The sequence below is a fragment of the Myodes glareolus genome, chromosome 18 (genome assembly GCF_982192425.1).
Source record: "Myodes glareolus chromosome 18, mMyoGla1.1, whole genome shotgun sequence".
Taxonomy (NCBI): Eukaryota; Metazoa; Chordata; class Mammalia; order Rodentia; family Cricetidae; genus Myodes; species Myodes glareolus.
The window spans coordinates 36,116,336-36,133,109 of record NC_142043.1 but is presented as its reverse complement, the minus strand read 5'-3'; the positions used below and the strand labels follow the sequence as shown (position 1 = coordinate 36,133,109).

General features: G+C 46.5%; 1 protein-coding gene across 4 annotated transcripts in view; it reads left to right on the top strand.

The window, feature by feature from the left end:
* Cracdl (CRACD like) overlaps positions 1-16,774 on the top strand; it is a 125,554-nt gene that overhangs the window by 45,929 nt on the left and 62,851 nt on the right. Inside the window, exon 1 of one of the 4 annotated variants that reach the window (XM_087898077.1) lies at positions 15,402-15,912. The exons of 2 other annotated variants lie outside the window; for them this stretch is intronic. In XM_087898077.1, coding sequence (XP_087754203.1) covers positions 15,839-15,912 — 74 coding nt within the window. In that variant the 5' untranslated portion in view covers positions 15,402-15,838. Of the gene's footprint in view, positions 1-15,401; positions 15,913-16,774 lie in introns of those variants that run through there. One more of the 4 variants, XM_087898076.1, reaches the window with a different exon arrangement.

Here is a 16,774-nt window from a genome sequence, read left to right as displayed (position 1 = left end):
GGGAAAGCCTTGTGTGTGGGAACTGTAACCTTGGACATGGAACTGAGCATTCCTCAACCTGGTCTCCCCTGCACTTGAGATCCATCACCCTTACTGTCCCCTTCCTGGTTTGGAAAGCATCCTGCCCTTCTCTGCAAACTCTGATTGACAGTTCTAAGGGAGGGTGGGGCTTCCAGGACTAACCAGAACCTGTGCTGTAAGAAGTAACTCTCAGAATAGACTGAGTCGATTCTGAGAGACCCCTCCCTCTTCCCAAAGATGGTGTTCCCTGCTTCCAGCACCAGAAAGATGCCTGCTAGGGATGACTAACTTCCGTGTCTGCAGGAGGCAGGTGTCGAGCTTGCAGCAGCTCTTTGTCTTTCTGCAGAGCACTGCCTGTTTATAACTGGAGTGTATCCCCACAGCACCCCAGTTTGGGCTCATCTAATGCAGAGAAGGTCACATCCAAAACCCTTGGCAAACCTCTGGAATAGTTGCTTCACCGTGGCTGCCACCAGAAATCCCTGGGGAACTTAAAAAGGACCTGACCCCTGAGTCCCACTGAGAGCCATCTGGTTAAAAGCCACGTTTCTCACGTTTGGATCTCCTGAGGGCCCTGTAATTATGTTGGTGAAGGCTGAGGGTGTATAACTCTGACCTGTTCCCAAGTGGACTGAGTTGCTGCACCCCAGGCTCCTCTGTGAATGTCAGGGATACTAGAGTTCCCTCTGTGAGGCCTCTGAATCTCCCCTGGTGGATGTGCACATTCACCTGGGACAGGGCCTACCATCTTGGACTCTAGCCCATGGGTAGAAACTGAAACAGGATCCACCAGCCTCCCATTCCTGGGGTTGTTTTGTTTTTTGTTTTTGTTTGTTTGTTTGTTTCAGGCAGGTGCCCAGTGTACCCCATCTAACCTGCCAGTTAGAAAGCCTCTGGGACCCCCCAAGAGAGCGCTTGCCACCATCTGGAGGGCAGACTTTCTAAAGAGGAAGGTCCCAGCCTGGTTTGCCCCCTCTCAGAGCCTGAAACTGTGAAAAGGAACTCAGCAAGTCACCTGAGCCTTGGCACCCCTGGGAGTGGAGTCCTTAGGGAAGAGCTTTGGCCCCTGAAGATAGGGAATGTGTCAAAGTGGTCTTACAGGTACCTGTTCATAATCTCCAGGCAGTGCCCCACCTAGGGCTCTCCTTACACTTCTCTCTTCTCTTAGAGCCCAGAACTACAAATGTTTGTCCAGTGGTTCTTGTGGCCATTTGCCACAGCAACCTTCTTGCCCCTGGTCAGAAATCTGGTAAAACAGGGATATGGGATAAGAACTTTTAGGGTCCCCCTTCTCTATTGACCTCATGCCAGAGAACTGGAAACCCTGTTATGATTCAGGAGCAGGCACCCCAAATAGAAATAGGAGTCCCATTGCCTATGAACTTGAGAGCCCCCCTCTTGTGTACTGATGCTTCCTTCCAGTCCCACTTGCCACCTGATGACCGGACTCTGAAGTGTGTGTGTATGTGTGTGTGTGTGTGTGTGTGTGTGTGTGTGTGTGTGTGCATGCGCACTCTTGCTATATACACGTGTGCACATGTGTGCATGTACTGTGCTGGTGGAGATCAAACCCAGGTCTGAATTTATGTCAGGCAAGCCCCTGAACCACACCCCTACCTTAGTCTGCTTGGTGATGAAGGACTCTTGTCATCTGGCTCAAGTGAGATGTTCCTAGTGTTGAGTTCAGTTGAATCCAGGAGAGAGCATTTAGAAGAATTGCAGTTCATGGTAAGCTGTGTGACTGTCACACTTTGGCTTACTGGAAGGGGAAGGTGTGAGAAATCCCCAGTGTCCTTATTTGTTCTGGGCTCCCACCTGCCCTCCTTGGTCACTCTCCTGTGCATCAGTCAGTGGAGTGTGGCAATCCTCCCAAGGGAGCACCATGCCCATGGCAGTGTTGCAAATGACCCTTGCCAGTGGAGTTATGTACTCTGTGTCCTTATATCAGTAACTCTGAGTTTATTAAGTATCCACTTGGTTCCATCACAGCTTGGCATGTGCAGAAACCATCAAGCTTATTGGTACCATCTTCAAAGATTTTCAGACTAATTGAGGAGCCGACTGGACCCAAGAGACGTTAAGTGCCGAGAGGTGTGGGCATCTGTATACTGTGCCCACCCCCTCGAAATAGTTAGGAAAATGGGGGGTGCTGCTTTTTTAAGTCTTTGAAAGACGGAGGCTGGAGTGATTTGGAATATTAGGTGTTTGCACATAATGAGCCAAATGTGTCTCCATATTGCTCCATGTCCCTGCTCTCCAAATGTGATGCTTTGGAATTATAGAAGAGGGAGATATTTATGTCATACCAGAGCAGCCCCCGCATCTGAATCACACAGGGGCATTTTGTCAGAGAATCTTACCAAATGGCTCAGACAAAATGAACTATTTGGGAATAATTTTTGTCTTAGCGGTTTAGAAGAAAGTTAACATGATAAAGCTTTCTGAAAGTGAGTGCTCTTGGTTACGGCTGTGATGGGGACAGAGAGTGGCGGGGAGCTAACCAAAACTAAGGATTATAAAGGAGCTTTATGGAACCCCACTAGTCTGTAAACCTATTAAAAATATTTTAATGACGTTTAAAGCAAAACGCCCCATAAATGATGCTTCTCTCAAGACATGCGCCGTTAGATGAAAATCTTAGCGCCAGGCAACTTCTCTACAAGTTACTGGTCAGAGGATTTTCAGAGACACTGAAAACAACACAGGCTAGTGCTTGGTTGCCTGTTGCAACTAGATAGTAAGACATTATTGCTGAATATACTACATGCTTTGATTATAAGGAATAGAGAGATCAATCTCAAACTGACCAAGACAGTGCTGACCAGCTTTCACAGTGCCAGAAAGAGCTGTGTGGGCTGCTAAGGAGAAAAAGACATCAGTGGACTTATCCCACACCAACCCTGCGTGCTACAGTATAGACCTAGATGTGCCCACTGGTGGTAACCACATGTTGTCTTGATTGGATCTGAGGCTTCCTCTGCAGGAGTGGTTTCCTGCCTGGTATTGTAAACATGGTCAAACTAATGACTAGAGAAGTCATAGGTCTTAGTGTGTGACTGTTGATGCTCTTCTAAACGGTCACTTTGTCAAACTACCTTCTAAATATTTATGCTTCTATCCATATATCTGTGCTGCTCCCAGCCTTGGTCAGAGAAGCGTATTATGGCAGTGGTAGTAGTTAATACTGAGATTTTTTTGGGGTTCAAAGCGCTGAGAATAACTGTGAGTGCTTAGCCATAGGTGGAACATCTATCTCATTCTCCCACACCCCATCCAAGGCTGGGGACCAGAAAAGAGAGTGGAAAGAGTGTGAAAGGGTACCACGCAGCGCTGTCCTCTGAACATGGAGACGGTTGCACACAAGAAATCACAAAAGCACTGACTTCCAGCCCAAGACCCGGTCAGTTTAAATGTCCAGCACAGAGAAGGGAAGAGCTCCCTGGGTCCCACCACTAGCTGGCAGGCTATTGGCAGTGGATGCTTCTGTGAAAAGGAGAACCACTTTTCTTTATGAGTTTGGCCATTGGTAGGTTCTCCATGGCCTGGTGGATGGACCCATGCTCACGTGCTTATGAGCAGTAGTAATTAGACGCAGTGGGTTAAAAACGAGTATTTAGGAAGGCGTGAAGTTGGGAGGGAGATGAGATGTGGGGGTCTTGGGGGAACATGTGAAGTGAGCAAAGGGTGGACATGATCAAGATATATTGTTCCATGTGTGAAATTTCCAAAGAATACCGTTTGTTTGTAGTGAGTGAAGGTTTGCTTTCTGTTGAACGCTCTCCTTGAGTTTTCTAAACCTAGGTAATGAGGCTTCCTGAATCATATTTATCAAGCCTCTACTGAGTGGAGAAATCAGGACATCAAGTATAAAAGAACCAGATGCCCCCTACACACATGCAAGCCTCAAAGTCCATGAGAGTAACTATGTAAACCCAATTGTAGGTAGGTAGAGAAGCTTGCTGGTTGCCCAGGGAGAGGAAAGATTTCTTATGACTGAGGTGCTATGAGAGGTTGCTGGCATATGTGGGCATGGCAGAGGGGCCCACCTTTCCCCTGGAGACCACGCAGAGGACTAGATGTGGCAATTGGGCCATGTGGCAAGGATGGTAGGAGGGGCTTTGTGGTGTTATCATGGCTTGATTTTTCTGGACAACAAACATTTGAGAACTAGACTTTTGTTTGGTTGGTTTTTTGAGACAGGGTTTCTCTGTATAGCCCTCACTGTCTTTGGTACTCACTCTGTAGACCATCTTGGCCTTGAACTCACAGAGATCCCCCTGCCTCTGCCTCTGTACCACTACCACCCCACTGAGAAGTATATTTTTAAGATAATTGTCAGGTAGTGGTAGCGCACATCTTGAATCCCACAATTGGGAGGCAGAGGTAGGCAGATCTCTATGAGTCTGAGGCCAGCCTGGTCTACAGAGTGAGTCACAGCAGCCATAGCTGCACACAGAAATCCTGTTTCGAAAAAACAAAATAAACAAATGTATATTGGCATCAGCTCAAACATGTGTCATGTGTTATCTATGTAAAACATCTTTATATAAAAAGAACTTTGTTCTGGGCTGGAGAGATAGCTCAGTCAGTAAAGCAAGCATAAGGAATTGAATTTGATCTCCAACACCCATATATAAAAAGCCATGCACGGTGTTATGTGGTTGAAATAACAAAACTGAAGAAGTAGAGACAAGCAGACCCTCACTGCTTACTGGCCAGCCATCCTAGCCTGCTTGGAAAGTTTTGGGCTAGTGAGAGACGCTTCTTTTTAAAATGTCATTTAAAAATAGTCATGTGGCCACCTCCTAAGGGACCGTACCACCTGAGATTGTCCTCTATCACTCAGCTTCTCGGGGACATTAGAAGGCTAGAACCAAGTTCCACAGATTTATCAATATTTCTGCTAATGTCCTGTAGTCACGTATAGATCCAAGCAGCTGGCAGGAAGTAGCTGTCTGCAGCATTGTGCTGTGAGCAGCCCAGAGAAGGACGCTGTGATAGATTGTTAATGTCTGCCACAGACGGGCCATAGGAGGGTGGTGCCAGGTGGTGCCCTTTTGCCTCACCTTTCCTTCTGGTAAAAATGAGGCCTCTCCTAAAGCAGAAGCTGTGGTTAGTGGCTGCTTTAAAATGAAACGCCCAATACATTCATCTAAATGGCTAACCATTCACTGTAGTCTAGCTCATGCATTCTGTGGTGTGACTATGAAGTTGGCCCTTACTAGGTCCCAGCTCTTGGAGAAAAACCCTGTCAATAAGAGATGAACCTGCCTTCAACATCAACAACTTGTAACAGGATGGGAAAGATTTAAGCTGTGTGGTGCATTTGTACTGACTGGCTAAGCTATTTTTAGATTAAAGTTAAAATAGAAGCTAATTTAATACCTTTTAAGTTGCTAACCCACCCAGGTGATTTTAGACTTATAAAGGCATTAAAATACGACCTGCATATTTGCTGAGTTTAAAAATGCAGACAAGTGAAAATGGACCATTTGGGGTTTGATAATTCCATTATTTCTCAAAATCTCCACATTCAGCTCTAAACTCGGATGCCCTTTCAGGATGATCCCTGGAACACTGTGGCTTTGCTCCTGAGTGTGACAAGCCAGTTGGCAGGTGTCTGTCTTCTCCTGGGATCAAGCTGGTTGGAGGAAAACTTGGGAGTTGACTAAGTGCAAGCCAACAGATAGACAGGTCACATTTACTAGCAACAGTGCTCAATATGTCTGAGTAAATTGTTAGTATTGGTGCCCTTCAGCCCACAGGCCACCAGCCTGCCCACCTACCCCCCAGGGCAAATGTAGAGTCCACTAGCCAGCTGGTTCTTGTCACCTATGACCCGTTATTTCTGTTCTTAGTGCTGAAGCAGGTTTCTTTGGTCTCTTGCTATACATTATTCCCAGTGATTCCTGATGCTCCTGATTGAGTTCTGTGCTCACGTGTCTTACCCTCAGGGTACTTCTGCACCGAGCTTCCTGTGGATAATAGAACACTGGATAACAGATCTGCTGGCCCAGGCTTGTTCCGTTCTCTCCTGTTCTGTCTGTCAGCTGGGTTGTTTCTTTTTTTCCTGTCGGAGATAGGACCTGCCTCCTCATACCCTGCAGAGTGACTGACAAGCCTGACAGCTGTCGCCTGGGAACACAATGTCTGGGAGGATAAAGCTGGGGCTTTCAGTCTGCTGGGCTTCACTGGGAGCCACCATGGCATCAGGAAGAAGAGCAGGGAGCTGAGAATTAGGTGGCGAGGCACCTACTTGTGCCTTTGCCAGTAACTCACCACAAACCCAAGCAAAGTCTTTCTCTGTAGCTGTGCCTTCGTCTGCTGGATGAGGGACTGGATCACACTCTGTCCATGGCCCCAACCTCACAGTGCCTAACTGCGGCAGCTGCGGGGAGGGGCAATGCAGTATGGGAAAGGACCTTGCTGTATGACTTCGCTACATATGTATGTAATCCGCATGGTGATTAGCTGGTATTGACCCATGTCTCATGGGCCCAGGGAGAGGAAAATGGAGGTAGTCAGGCCCAAGATAGGTTAGTAGGAGTGGGGTTACTGTGAGAATGCTTCCCCTTCTGCTCACACGATCTGGGGGACAGCATTGGTGTGGTAGTGGTCCCTCAGTCTGTGTCTGTGACTTCAGCTGAAAGTGACGCTGTGGCAGTCAGGGAGGACAAGCCGTTCTCTGTAGGAAGGACCCATGTCTTTGTGACCTGTGCTTGGGCTGCCCCAAAGGTGGATGGTGGGCAACAGCTGATGGCAGTAGGAGTCTGGCCTAAGACACTTACCGGTTGAGCCACCTCTCGCCAGGGGATCTTCCTGTTAGCTCCGCAACCTCCTCATTTCTGCAGCATAGATTTCTCAAGGGCCTGGGAAGAGGTCACAGCACTTGGTCCCATCTTGAAGAAGTTCTCAAATGGTTTCTTTTGCATTCTGGGAGAGGGTAGGGGTGTACTGGGGTGTGCCCATGGCAACTGACCCCATATGGCCCAAGATGGAACAATTTCTACTGTCTTTTTTTTTTCAGAGGGGAGCTACTCTAGAGCTTTCTCCTCCTCCTCTTCCTACTCCTTTTTCTCCTACTCTTTCTCCACTTCTTGATTTTTTTTAATCTTAATTTTTCTTATTGTGAATTCTTTGCCTGTATGTGTGTATGTGTTAGAACATAGATGTGGATGCCTTGGTATTCATGAAGGTCAGAAGAGGGCACTGGATCCCCTGGAACTGGAGTTACAGTAGATTGTGAACCACCATGTGAGTGCTAGGAACAGAACCCAGGTCCTCTGCAAGAGCAGCAAGTGCTCTTAACCGCTGATCAGTTTCTCCAGCCCCACCCTTGGTTTCTCACCCTAGCTATACTCTGCTGGAGAGAACAATGGAAGCCTGTGCGTGGGACAGATCCTTATGGGACCTCTTTCCATTTGAGGGACTTGGTTCAATATCTGTGTGGTCCACGGCAGATTTGTCGTGTGTGTGTGTGTGTGTGTGTGTGTGTGTGTGTGTGTGTGTGTGTGATAGCATTTTTGAAATATGAATCAACAAAAGGATATGTAAAGTGGGAAGAGTTACTTATAAAGGTTAATCTGAGCAACACCCATCTAAGGGAAGATTCAGAAGCTAATGCATATATTAATGACATTGTAAACATCTCTGACTTATTTTTTTTTAACTTGACTAAGTTGCACCTATTTAAAATCGACCAACCAACCAACCAACCAACTTTTGGGTTCACAAACCTATCTTCTCTCCCAGAGTTGTTTAAACAGCCTGAACTTTCAGAATTCACCTGAGGTAAATCACATTGCCATGCCTAGAAATTCATGCATGAGTGAGGGTTGCCCTCAGGGGCTGGGGTAGGTCTGCTTAGTGGTACCTGACGTGAGGCTCCTTCAGCTTGTTTTCCAGATGGCTGGACCCCAGGGTTGTATTCCTGACCTAGGCCATTCTAGTTTAGGCCCTGTTTCTGCCCTATGGACAGAGCACAGCCACTGTGTGGGGTGTGCAAGAAAGGCTGTGGAGAACGGAGCCGAAAAGAGAAGTTCTGACTGGGTTGGAAGGTTCTTGACTGCCTTGGGCAAGCTGGCGGTCTCCTGTGCAGCATGGCAATCTAAGTTCTAAACTTCTCCTCAGTTCTGTGGCAGAGACAATGTGAAGACGGATAGGGAAGCCAGTCTTGGGGAAAGCGACAGACCTGGCTTGTCATCTCCAACAGTGGAGGGGTAAGGACTGAGACTGATAGTTGTGTGCCAGACCCAGGGTGGAAACTCAAACACGGGCCCTGCTTGAATACTCACAGCCTCCTGAGGGTTTCTGAGGGAGGGAACAGAGCCCCGGACAGGGAAAAGAACTCAGCTTCAAACTCAAGCCTGACTCATCTTTACAAGGAACTGTTGGAGCATATTCTAATTATGAACAAAAATATACATTCAGTGAGAAAATTGACACCATCTAGTGAAACAGTGAACATTTCCAATGCAGGGTCCATGACCCAGATGTGACTTCAGCCTTCTCCTTTCCTTCCTACTAGGTATAAGCTATTCTTTTTTTTTTTCAGAGCTGGTTGCTGAACCCAGAGCCCCCATGCATGCTAGGTTCTACTACTAAGCTACACTTCCACCCAAGAGAACCTTCCCTGTAATAAAGATAGGTTCTGCCTGCACCACCTTGCAGCACATTGTCATCAAAGGAAGGATGTGGGCAGTGTCATCGACATCACCTGGGGGATCTCAGAGATCAAGGGTCCCAGGCCTCAGCTCAAACTGACTAAGATGGAATCCTTGTTCGTCAGACTCTTAGATGATAATGCTCATGTTCAGAAGATGTTGATGCCTCTCTGCAGTTTACCGTGGGCATTCTCCCATATTCATGACATGACTTTCGTTAGCTGTGTCTTGAGTCTCTTTATGTTTCACACTGATGAATCCCTAGGATGTTCCCTTCATTTATTTCTTTAGGACAAATGTCCCAGAAGAGAAATGATCATCACTGCAGGATGAGGTCTAAAAGGCTTTTGATACAGCCTGTCTGATTGCCAGCCCCAAAGGGATGGAACTTGACTAATCCCTCAAGCTCTTGGCCAGTGTTTTTTTTGCAGGTAGCTGCCATCATTGGATAGACACACACTTGGGCGATGTACAAGCTTTGATTTGAGCATCAGATTTTCAGTTGCTGGTTTAGGGATCTTGGACTAGTTGTCCATCCTCTGAGACCCTGTATCCTTCTCTTGCAATATTGAGCTAAAGCTTTGAACCCCAATTGGTGTGAGCATTAGATGAGAGGGAATAGGAACTATCCAGAACCTGCTTCATTTGTGATAATCCTTCTGAATAAAGTGATCACAGGGAGCCTAGGATGTTACTGTGTTTGAATATCCTCACTAAAACTCAAGTTGAAGTTTAATCTCCCTTGTGATGTTGGAAGGAGGCTGGTTGTTTGTCCCGGCTGCCCTGAACCAAAATAATCACACAGAAACCATATTAATTAAATCACTGCTTGGCCCATTAGCTCTAGGTTCTTATTGGCTGACTCCTACATATTAATTTAACCCATTTCTATTAATCTGTGTATTGCCATGTGGCTGTGGCTTACTAGCTAAAGTTCCCAGCGTCTGTCTCCAGCAGCTCCATGGCTTCTCTCTGACTCCGCCATTCTTTCTCACAGCATTCAGCCTAGCTGTTCCTGCCTACCTAAGTTCTGCCTTGCTATAGGTCCAAAGCCATTTCTTTATTCATTAACCAATAAAAGCAACACATAGACAGAAGGACTTCCCACATCATTTCCCCTTTTCTGTTTAAACAAAAAGAAAGGCTTTAACTTTAACACAGTAAAATTACATATAACCAAACAGTTACCAAACAATAATTACAGTTACAATACTTATATCTACTTTATCTTTTATCATAACTAAGGAAAACTATAATTATAACTATAAATTCTTCAACTCCATCAAATACTCCAGAGGATATAATATTACCTAAGTAAAAAGGAAGTGCATTGTAAGCAACTTTCAAAATTCTAGAATTGACAAAGACATCTCGTGGCCTGGTCAGTCACCCAAAGTTCTTCTGTACTGTTGGGGCATCCATCTTCAACCTACAGGCCTATAGTATCCAGCAGAGTTTTCCATGAGGCAGGAAATTTCAAAGACAGTTCCGCCTATATTGGCAGTTTGTCAATCATTTTTTTCTGTATCCTGCAGAACGTCTGGCAGCCTCTTTCATATAGTAGGAACCCCCAAGGACCATCTCACCTTTAGGCAAGTTCAGCAGTCATTTCTCTGTGGGTCCTGCATGTCCAGTTTATCAAGCAGTCTAAGCAAGAGCAGTCTCCTGACCATATGGCTAACCAACTCCATAAGGAGCCTCTTCAATGCCCATAATCCTCTTGAAGTAGGTTGGTGCTGCCAAGAGCAGATATGTCTCACTGTCATGAAAAGTCTTAAGTTCTTAAACATTTTAAATGCCCTATTCTGAAGGCCTTTGAAAGATTTGAAGAATTCCTATCTAACTTAAATATATCTCTATACAGCTATAAAATCTAACTAACATGACTGCAAGCTTGACTATTATAGATGAGTATCTATTAACATATTTCTTAATTATACATTACATTTTAAATGAGCTACACAAACACAATACCTTAAATCAAGATCAGAACTATGTATACAGATAACAAAATTGACCTTAAATTTGTATCACTAAACCAAGATCCATACCAATGCAAATTATTCATATCTATATCATATCCCCCTTTAAATGTAAACAAATACTTATAGACAATATATGGGAATATGGACATAGTTTTCTCCATACTGCTTCCTACTGATTGTTGGACATAGTAATTTTGGGGGGTGTTCATGGCAACCTTCAGGGGTTCTTGTTCCATCAAACCTCACCAGTCTGGAAGCAATCCATAGGTTCTTATCTGCTGTGGAAACAAAAGAAGAACTCATTTCCAAAGCAACATATCCTTAAACCCAAATTTGGAAGTCATGATACCTTTATAATATACATGCTGGTTTAGTTTATCAGCCCATACAATGAAATATTTCTCTGTACTTAGCTCATTCACAGTCAAAAAATTCAAAGATAATACAATAATATACATAATCCAGACTCTCTATGAATTTTCCATTTTTACGTGGCTTATCTTTCTTTACTCTTTTTAATCCATGACTATCTGTACTGTCTCTTTAAAAACTTTACCCTTTTTTAAGCATTAACTTTATTTCATGACTGTCTATATTCTTTTTCTTCTCTCTTCCAAGTCTATGTACATTTATTCAATACTATGACTCATCTGGATTTGTCTTTATTGCATATTTGTAATTCTTTACTGTCCAGGAGTGCTTTTTAAAATGCTAAGCGCTTCTTAAAACTTAAGCTGTACCATAGTATATATGGTACTTTCCTGCTTGCCTGCCCAGTCTAGCATGGTAGAGCCACTAGTACCTCTGAGAGCCATGCACATAGCCCCATTTTCAGGCACACAGTCAGTCCATGTCACTATTAGGCCTGCTACAGCAGCCTGCTCACAAACCCCATCCAAATGTTCCATCTCCCAAAAGAGTCAGAGGTCATGCTGACAGCAAGGCCCAGAAAGCCGGCATTTCAAAAGATGGCGGCTGAATCAGGGAAACCTCTCTTTAGGGAACTACGGCATGCTGACAGCAAACAGCAAGAAGCTGTTTGTATTTTTGTGTCTAGAATTCCTTTTCAAGCTTTCTCAGGTTTTATGTGGATTTTAGTCTACCCCGTTGGTGTGCCAAGTTTGTTGGAGAGAGGCTGCTTGTTAGTTCCTAGACACCTAGTTAGCTTAGACCCAAAATAATCACACAGAAACTGTATTAATTAAATCACTTCTTGGCTCATTAGCTCTAGGTTCTTATTGGCTGACTCTTACATATTAATTTGACCCATTTCTATTAATCTGTGTATTGCCACATGGCTGTGGCTTACCGGCTAAAGATCCCAGCATCTGTCTCCAGTGGCTCCATGGCTTCTCTTTGACCCTGCCCTTCTTTTTCCCAGCATTCAGCCTAGCTGTTCCTGCCTACCTAAGTTCTGCCTTGCTATAGGTCCAAAGTAGTTTTTTTATTCATTAACTAATAAAAGCCAACACATAGACAGAAGGACCTCCCACACCATTGTGCGGCATTAAAAGATGAATGAGCTGGGGAGTTGGCCTAGGAGATAAAGGCCAGTGCCTCAAAAACCTGAAGACTGGAATTTGGATCCCTGGGAACTCACATAAGTGCCAGGTGAGTATGGCAGTCTGTCTATAATCCCAGCACTTTGGAGACAGAGAAAGTGGGTCCTTGAGACAAGTTGACAAGCTGGATAGCTAAGCTAGCTGAATCTGCAGGCTCTGGGTTCAAATGGGAAACCCTTCCTTAATATATAAGTGATTAAGGAAGATACCAGACCTCAGCCTCTGGCCTCCATGTAGGCATGTGTGTGAGCATGTGCGCGCACACACACGTACCTATACATGTAAACATGCAGACACTTACCAACACGCAGAGACGCTTGCAAAATAAAAGACACAGTGAAAGAGATTGGCAGGTAAGATCTTTAAGAATGAATTGACCTATCCATGATGTCATGAGTTACCTCAGTGGACCTGTAAAAAAGCCAGTTTGAGCCAAATGTGGAGGCACATGCCTTTAATCTGCACTCAGGAAGCAGAGGCAGGTGGATTTCTGTGAGTTCTAGGCCAGCCTGGTCCTAGACAGCTAGGGCTAGTACACAGAGAAACCCTACCTCAAAAAAAAAATACAATAAATAAGCAAATAAATACTGGTTTGGCTCTGTCTCATGTGTGTTCTTCTCATGGTGTGGTATCCTAGGCTGTTCAAGATTCTTCACCAACAGCAGCCTCAGAAGAGCTATGAGATAAATAAACCTTTATTTGTTATAAATTATCCAGTATGTAAATTGTTCAGTATTATTCTGTTATAGAAAGAGAAAACAGACCGAGACAGAGGTCCTATTATGAAAACATTAGATATTTTTACATTAAATATTTTCTGTTGCAGTTTGTAAATTGTGTTTTAAAAAATACACATAGATATTACTAGTCTTCATCCTAGAGATATATGGCTTAGCCATTGGAAGCACAACGAAAAGAGTGATTCCTGGATACTTTGGTTAAAAAATGAGCAGCCGTGTAAAACGTGCCCACTGTGCCCCAGAGAGCATGCTGGGAGGTGGAGATGTGTGCCGAGGCTTGAGACTCTCATCAGCCTTCCTGCTTTTCAAGGAAGCTTGATCCTTGGACATGCAGAGGTACAACCACAAGATGCCACAGCTCCCCTCCTGGGTCATTCTGTGCTGAGCACCATCTGGATGCTAAGTCACTGCAGGGAGAAAGCACTTTTGACATTCCTGAGAGAGGGCAAGTCACCCCTGAGAACTGGCACGTGGCATAGTGGTCTGTCTCAGTTAGGGTTGTTAGTGTTATGAAGAGACACCATGACCAGGACTGCTCTTGTAAAGAAAATATTTCATTGAGGCGGCTGGCTTACAGTTTCAGAGGTTGAGTCCATTATCACCATGGCAGGAAGCCTGGTAGTGTGCAGGCGGGCATGGTGCTGGAGAAATAGCTGAGAGCTCTATATCTTGACTCAGAGGCGACAGGAAGTTGACTGTCACAGTGAGGGAAGCTTGAGCAAATGAGACCTCAAAGCCTGCCCCCACAAGGCCACACCTCCTAATAGTGCCATTTCCATTGGGGACCGTTTTCTTTCAAACCACCACATGGCCCCTAAACTCAATCTGTCTGACTCCACTGGGTAAAAGTGCCGATGTTGATGTCATACGGTTTTGCCTCCTTTGCTGCTAATTCATACTGCTCCTTAGGAGCAGCAGCCCGGAGGTCCTGTCCCTGTCACATCAATCATTTCACTCTGCTGCATGGGCTTCTGAGTTGCTCCTCAGGACACACAGGACCGTCTCTCAGCTTGTTGTCCCTCTCCCTAAGAGAAGGCAGGAGAGGTGGGAGCGGTGGGTCTGCAGACTCCAACCCCACACAAAGAGAAAAGGGGTTCAGATGATCTCCAGAGCCCTTGGGGTCCCGTTTTTTGTCACCATTCGCTGTTCTTGTCCCAGTTTTCTCTTTAGATTGTAAACTTCTGGGCAAGAGCTCTGTATAAAGTCATTTTGGAAAGTAGAAAAGGGACTTTTTTAGAACCACCCTCAGAAGTCATAGTGCTGCCTGGATTTTAATAATACAGAGTCACACCCCACACTCATTAGTTGCCTAGAGCTTTCTTGTCAACACTTGAGACGTTGCTTAGAAACTGCTGACTGTAGCAGCCCTCGGCAGTCAGCAGTCGGGCTCTGCTGAACTTGAGTCAGGCGGCCCTGCCAGGCTGGTTGCTGGAGTCTATTATTTTGAAGTGACAGCTGCAGGTAGGCAGAGAGGATGTCACTAAGTTCTTGGCTTTGTCGCAGGGAGAGGCAGAGAGCCCAGCCAGAGAGGCTGGCATTGGTGACTTCTTGGGTGGGCGTGGTTTTACACCTGCCAGGTGTGGTCTACAGCGGGGTGGGGGCAGGGGGGAGGGAAGTGCTTTTGAAAGATAGCCTGTACACCACTACAAAGCAGCATTTGAGAGGCCCCGGGAAAAGCAGTTTGCCAATGTTTGGTGCCCAAGGAATTGTGATAAGCTTCAAAGACAGAACTAAAAGGAAAGGGGACGCTGGGAAGCAGCATGTGGGGTGGAGATGGGCGTGTCCCTACCCCACACCTGCCCCTTGCTCTGCAGAGTGGACCTGGTGGGGCAGGAAGGGCAGTGTGGCTCAGGCACGAGCGTGGAAGTGACTCAATTCAGAACATGTCTCAGATTTTCTCTGCCTTAGATCTCTTCTCTTCCCAGGCTCTGATCTTCCTCACATGAAGGGTTGTTAGGGTCAAAGCCTGGGCCATTAGCCTGACACGTAGGCTGGGGACACCCTGTCCTCAGTCAGCCAACTGAAGAGATAGAATAATGAAGAAAACTAGAGAGCCAAGTGTGTTCGTTGTGGCCACGCTGGGAAGAACACAGAGATGCAGTCGTCCAGCCCTCCCGAAGTCCCTCTTCAGGGTCGCCATTTAAATAGAGGCCCGGGGGGTGTATAACTAAGCAGCCCTGGCCAGGGTGTGGTCCTGCCCATCACTGAGCTGTCCTTGTCCCAGCTTCATTTTCTCCTGTGCGGTGATCTGAGTTGTCACAACTGTGAAATCTCTTCCCGGGAGACAAATTCCTCCTCTGGTCGCCACAGGCTTCAGCCTTCTCCTTTCCTCAGTGTGAGACTCCGGGAGGAATTCCGGTTTCCTGGGAGCCTTAGTTCAATAGTCTGATAGCCAAGGGGAGGAGCCAAGTGTCTGTTTAGACTGTCTTCATTCCTGCCAGAGGGTACAGTCCTGACTTCAGCCTCTGCCACTTCCTGGGGAGCGCAGTGAGACAATGCCCCGTGTTTGTTGCGTTTTGCTCTCTGTGGTGCAGAAGCGACTCCAGTCACGGTGAGGCAGGCGGCAACCACTCCAGACCAACTCCCCAAGGAGTCAGGCCACCCCCACTCCTGGCCCTCGGGAGAAGGAAGTACTGGAGCGTCTCAGAAAGCTGTAGCTGCCCTGTGCCTGCACACCTGCCCAAGGAGCTCCGGAGCGCCCAGCACCGTGGTTGGCAGAAACCCCACTTCCTCATGGCTCTGAGGAGTTGCTGGGGGAGCAGGGACAAGAACTTGTGCCCAGTGCCCAGTGGTATCCTGAGAGCCCTGAACCCCTCACGGGTGGACAGGGAGGCCCACTCTACTCCCTGCTGCTAGTTTCCAGAAGGATGAGAGAGTCAGAGGCTCGCTGCGCGCTCAGGAAGATGGCTGCCTTTTACCAATGCGTCAGGCCTGACCCCAGGTGCGCCCCTAAGAGCAAGGTGGGGAGGTGGGGTGAGTCCAGAGAGGCAGGCCACTTGGTCATTGCCAGGGCCCGGGCACTTGTCCGTCCTTGAGACTGAGACCAGCCCTTCAGCACCTGGTGTCTTATGTTCTAGGATATCTGTGATCCGTGTTCTTGTGTACTTCATCCTGTCTTCTCCAGGTGTGTGGATTTTGGAGCGAAATAATTCTCCTTTCACACACATTCAGATACAAGAGAAAGAGGAAGGAAGGAAAGGAGAAGGAGGGAGGAGGAGAGATACGGAAGGCTAGGTAAACAGAGTGCTCTGTGTGTTATTGCTTCATGCTTGTACCTTGGGTCTACATGGCATAATTGATATCCTTGGAGTGGAGGGACGAAAGCCAGAGGTCAAGAAGAAAGGACTTTGCAGTTACTACTTTAAGCTCAGCGTTAAAGGGCCGGCTCCCAGCTGGCAGATACATCCACGGATGATACCCTGTCTGCACTCCTGTGCACATAGCTACCTCCTCCAGCCCACCGACCTCACCCCTGAGGGCTGTTTGCCTCTGAGCACCTTGTAATTCTGTGCGAGGGAAGCGTGGCTGGTTTAAATTCACTTACTTAGTAGAAGTAAAGACTTTGTATGTCTCCTACCCCAGTTGGAAAATTCCTGGTATGGCAGCCTCCATTGAACCCAGGAGACTGTCCATCCGTCTCAGCCCTCGGGCTGGGTGGGTGGTCTTGAGAAGCTGATCTTTGGAAGGGGCCCACCTGCCATCCTGGCAGTGGGTATTGCTTGAGGATTTTAATCAGATAATCCACCACTTAAGCCTCTTTTTTTTTTTCTATCGTTACATATGAATAGTGACCCAGTAACTCA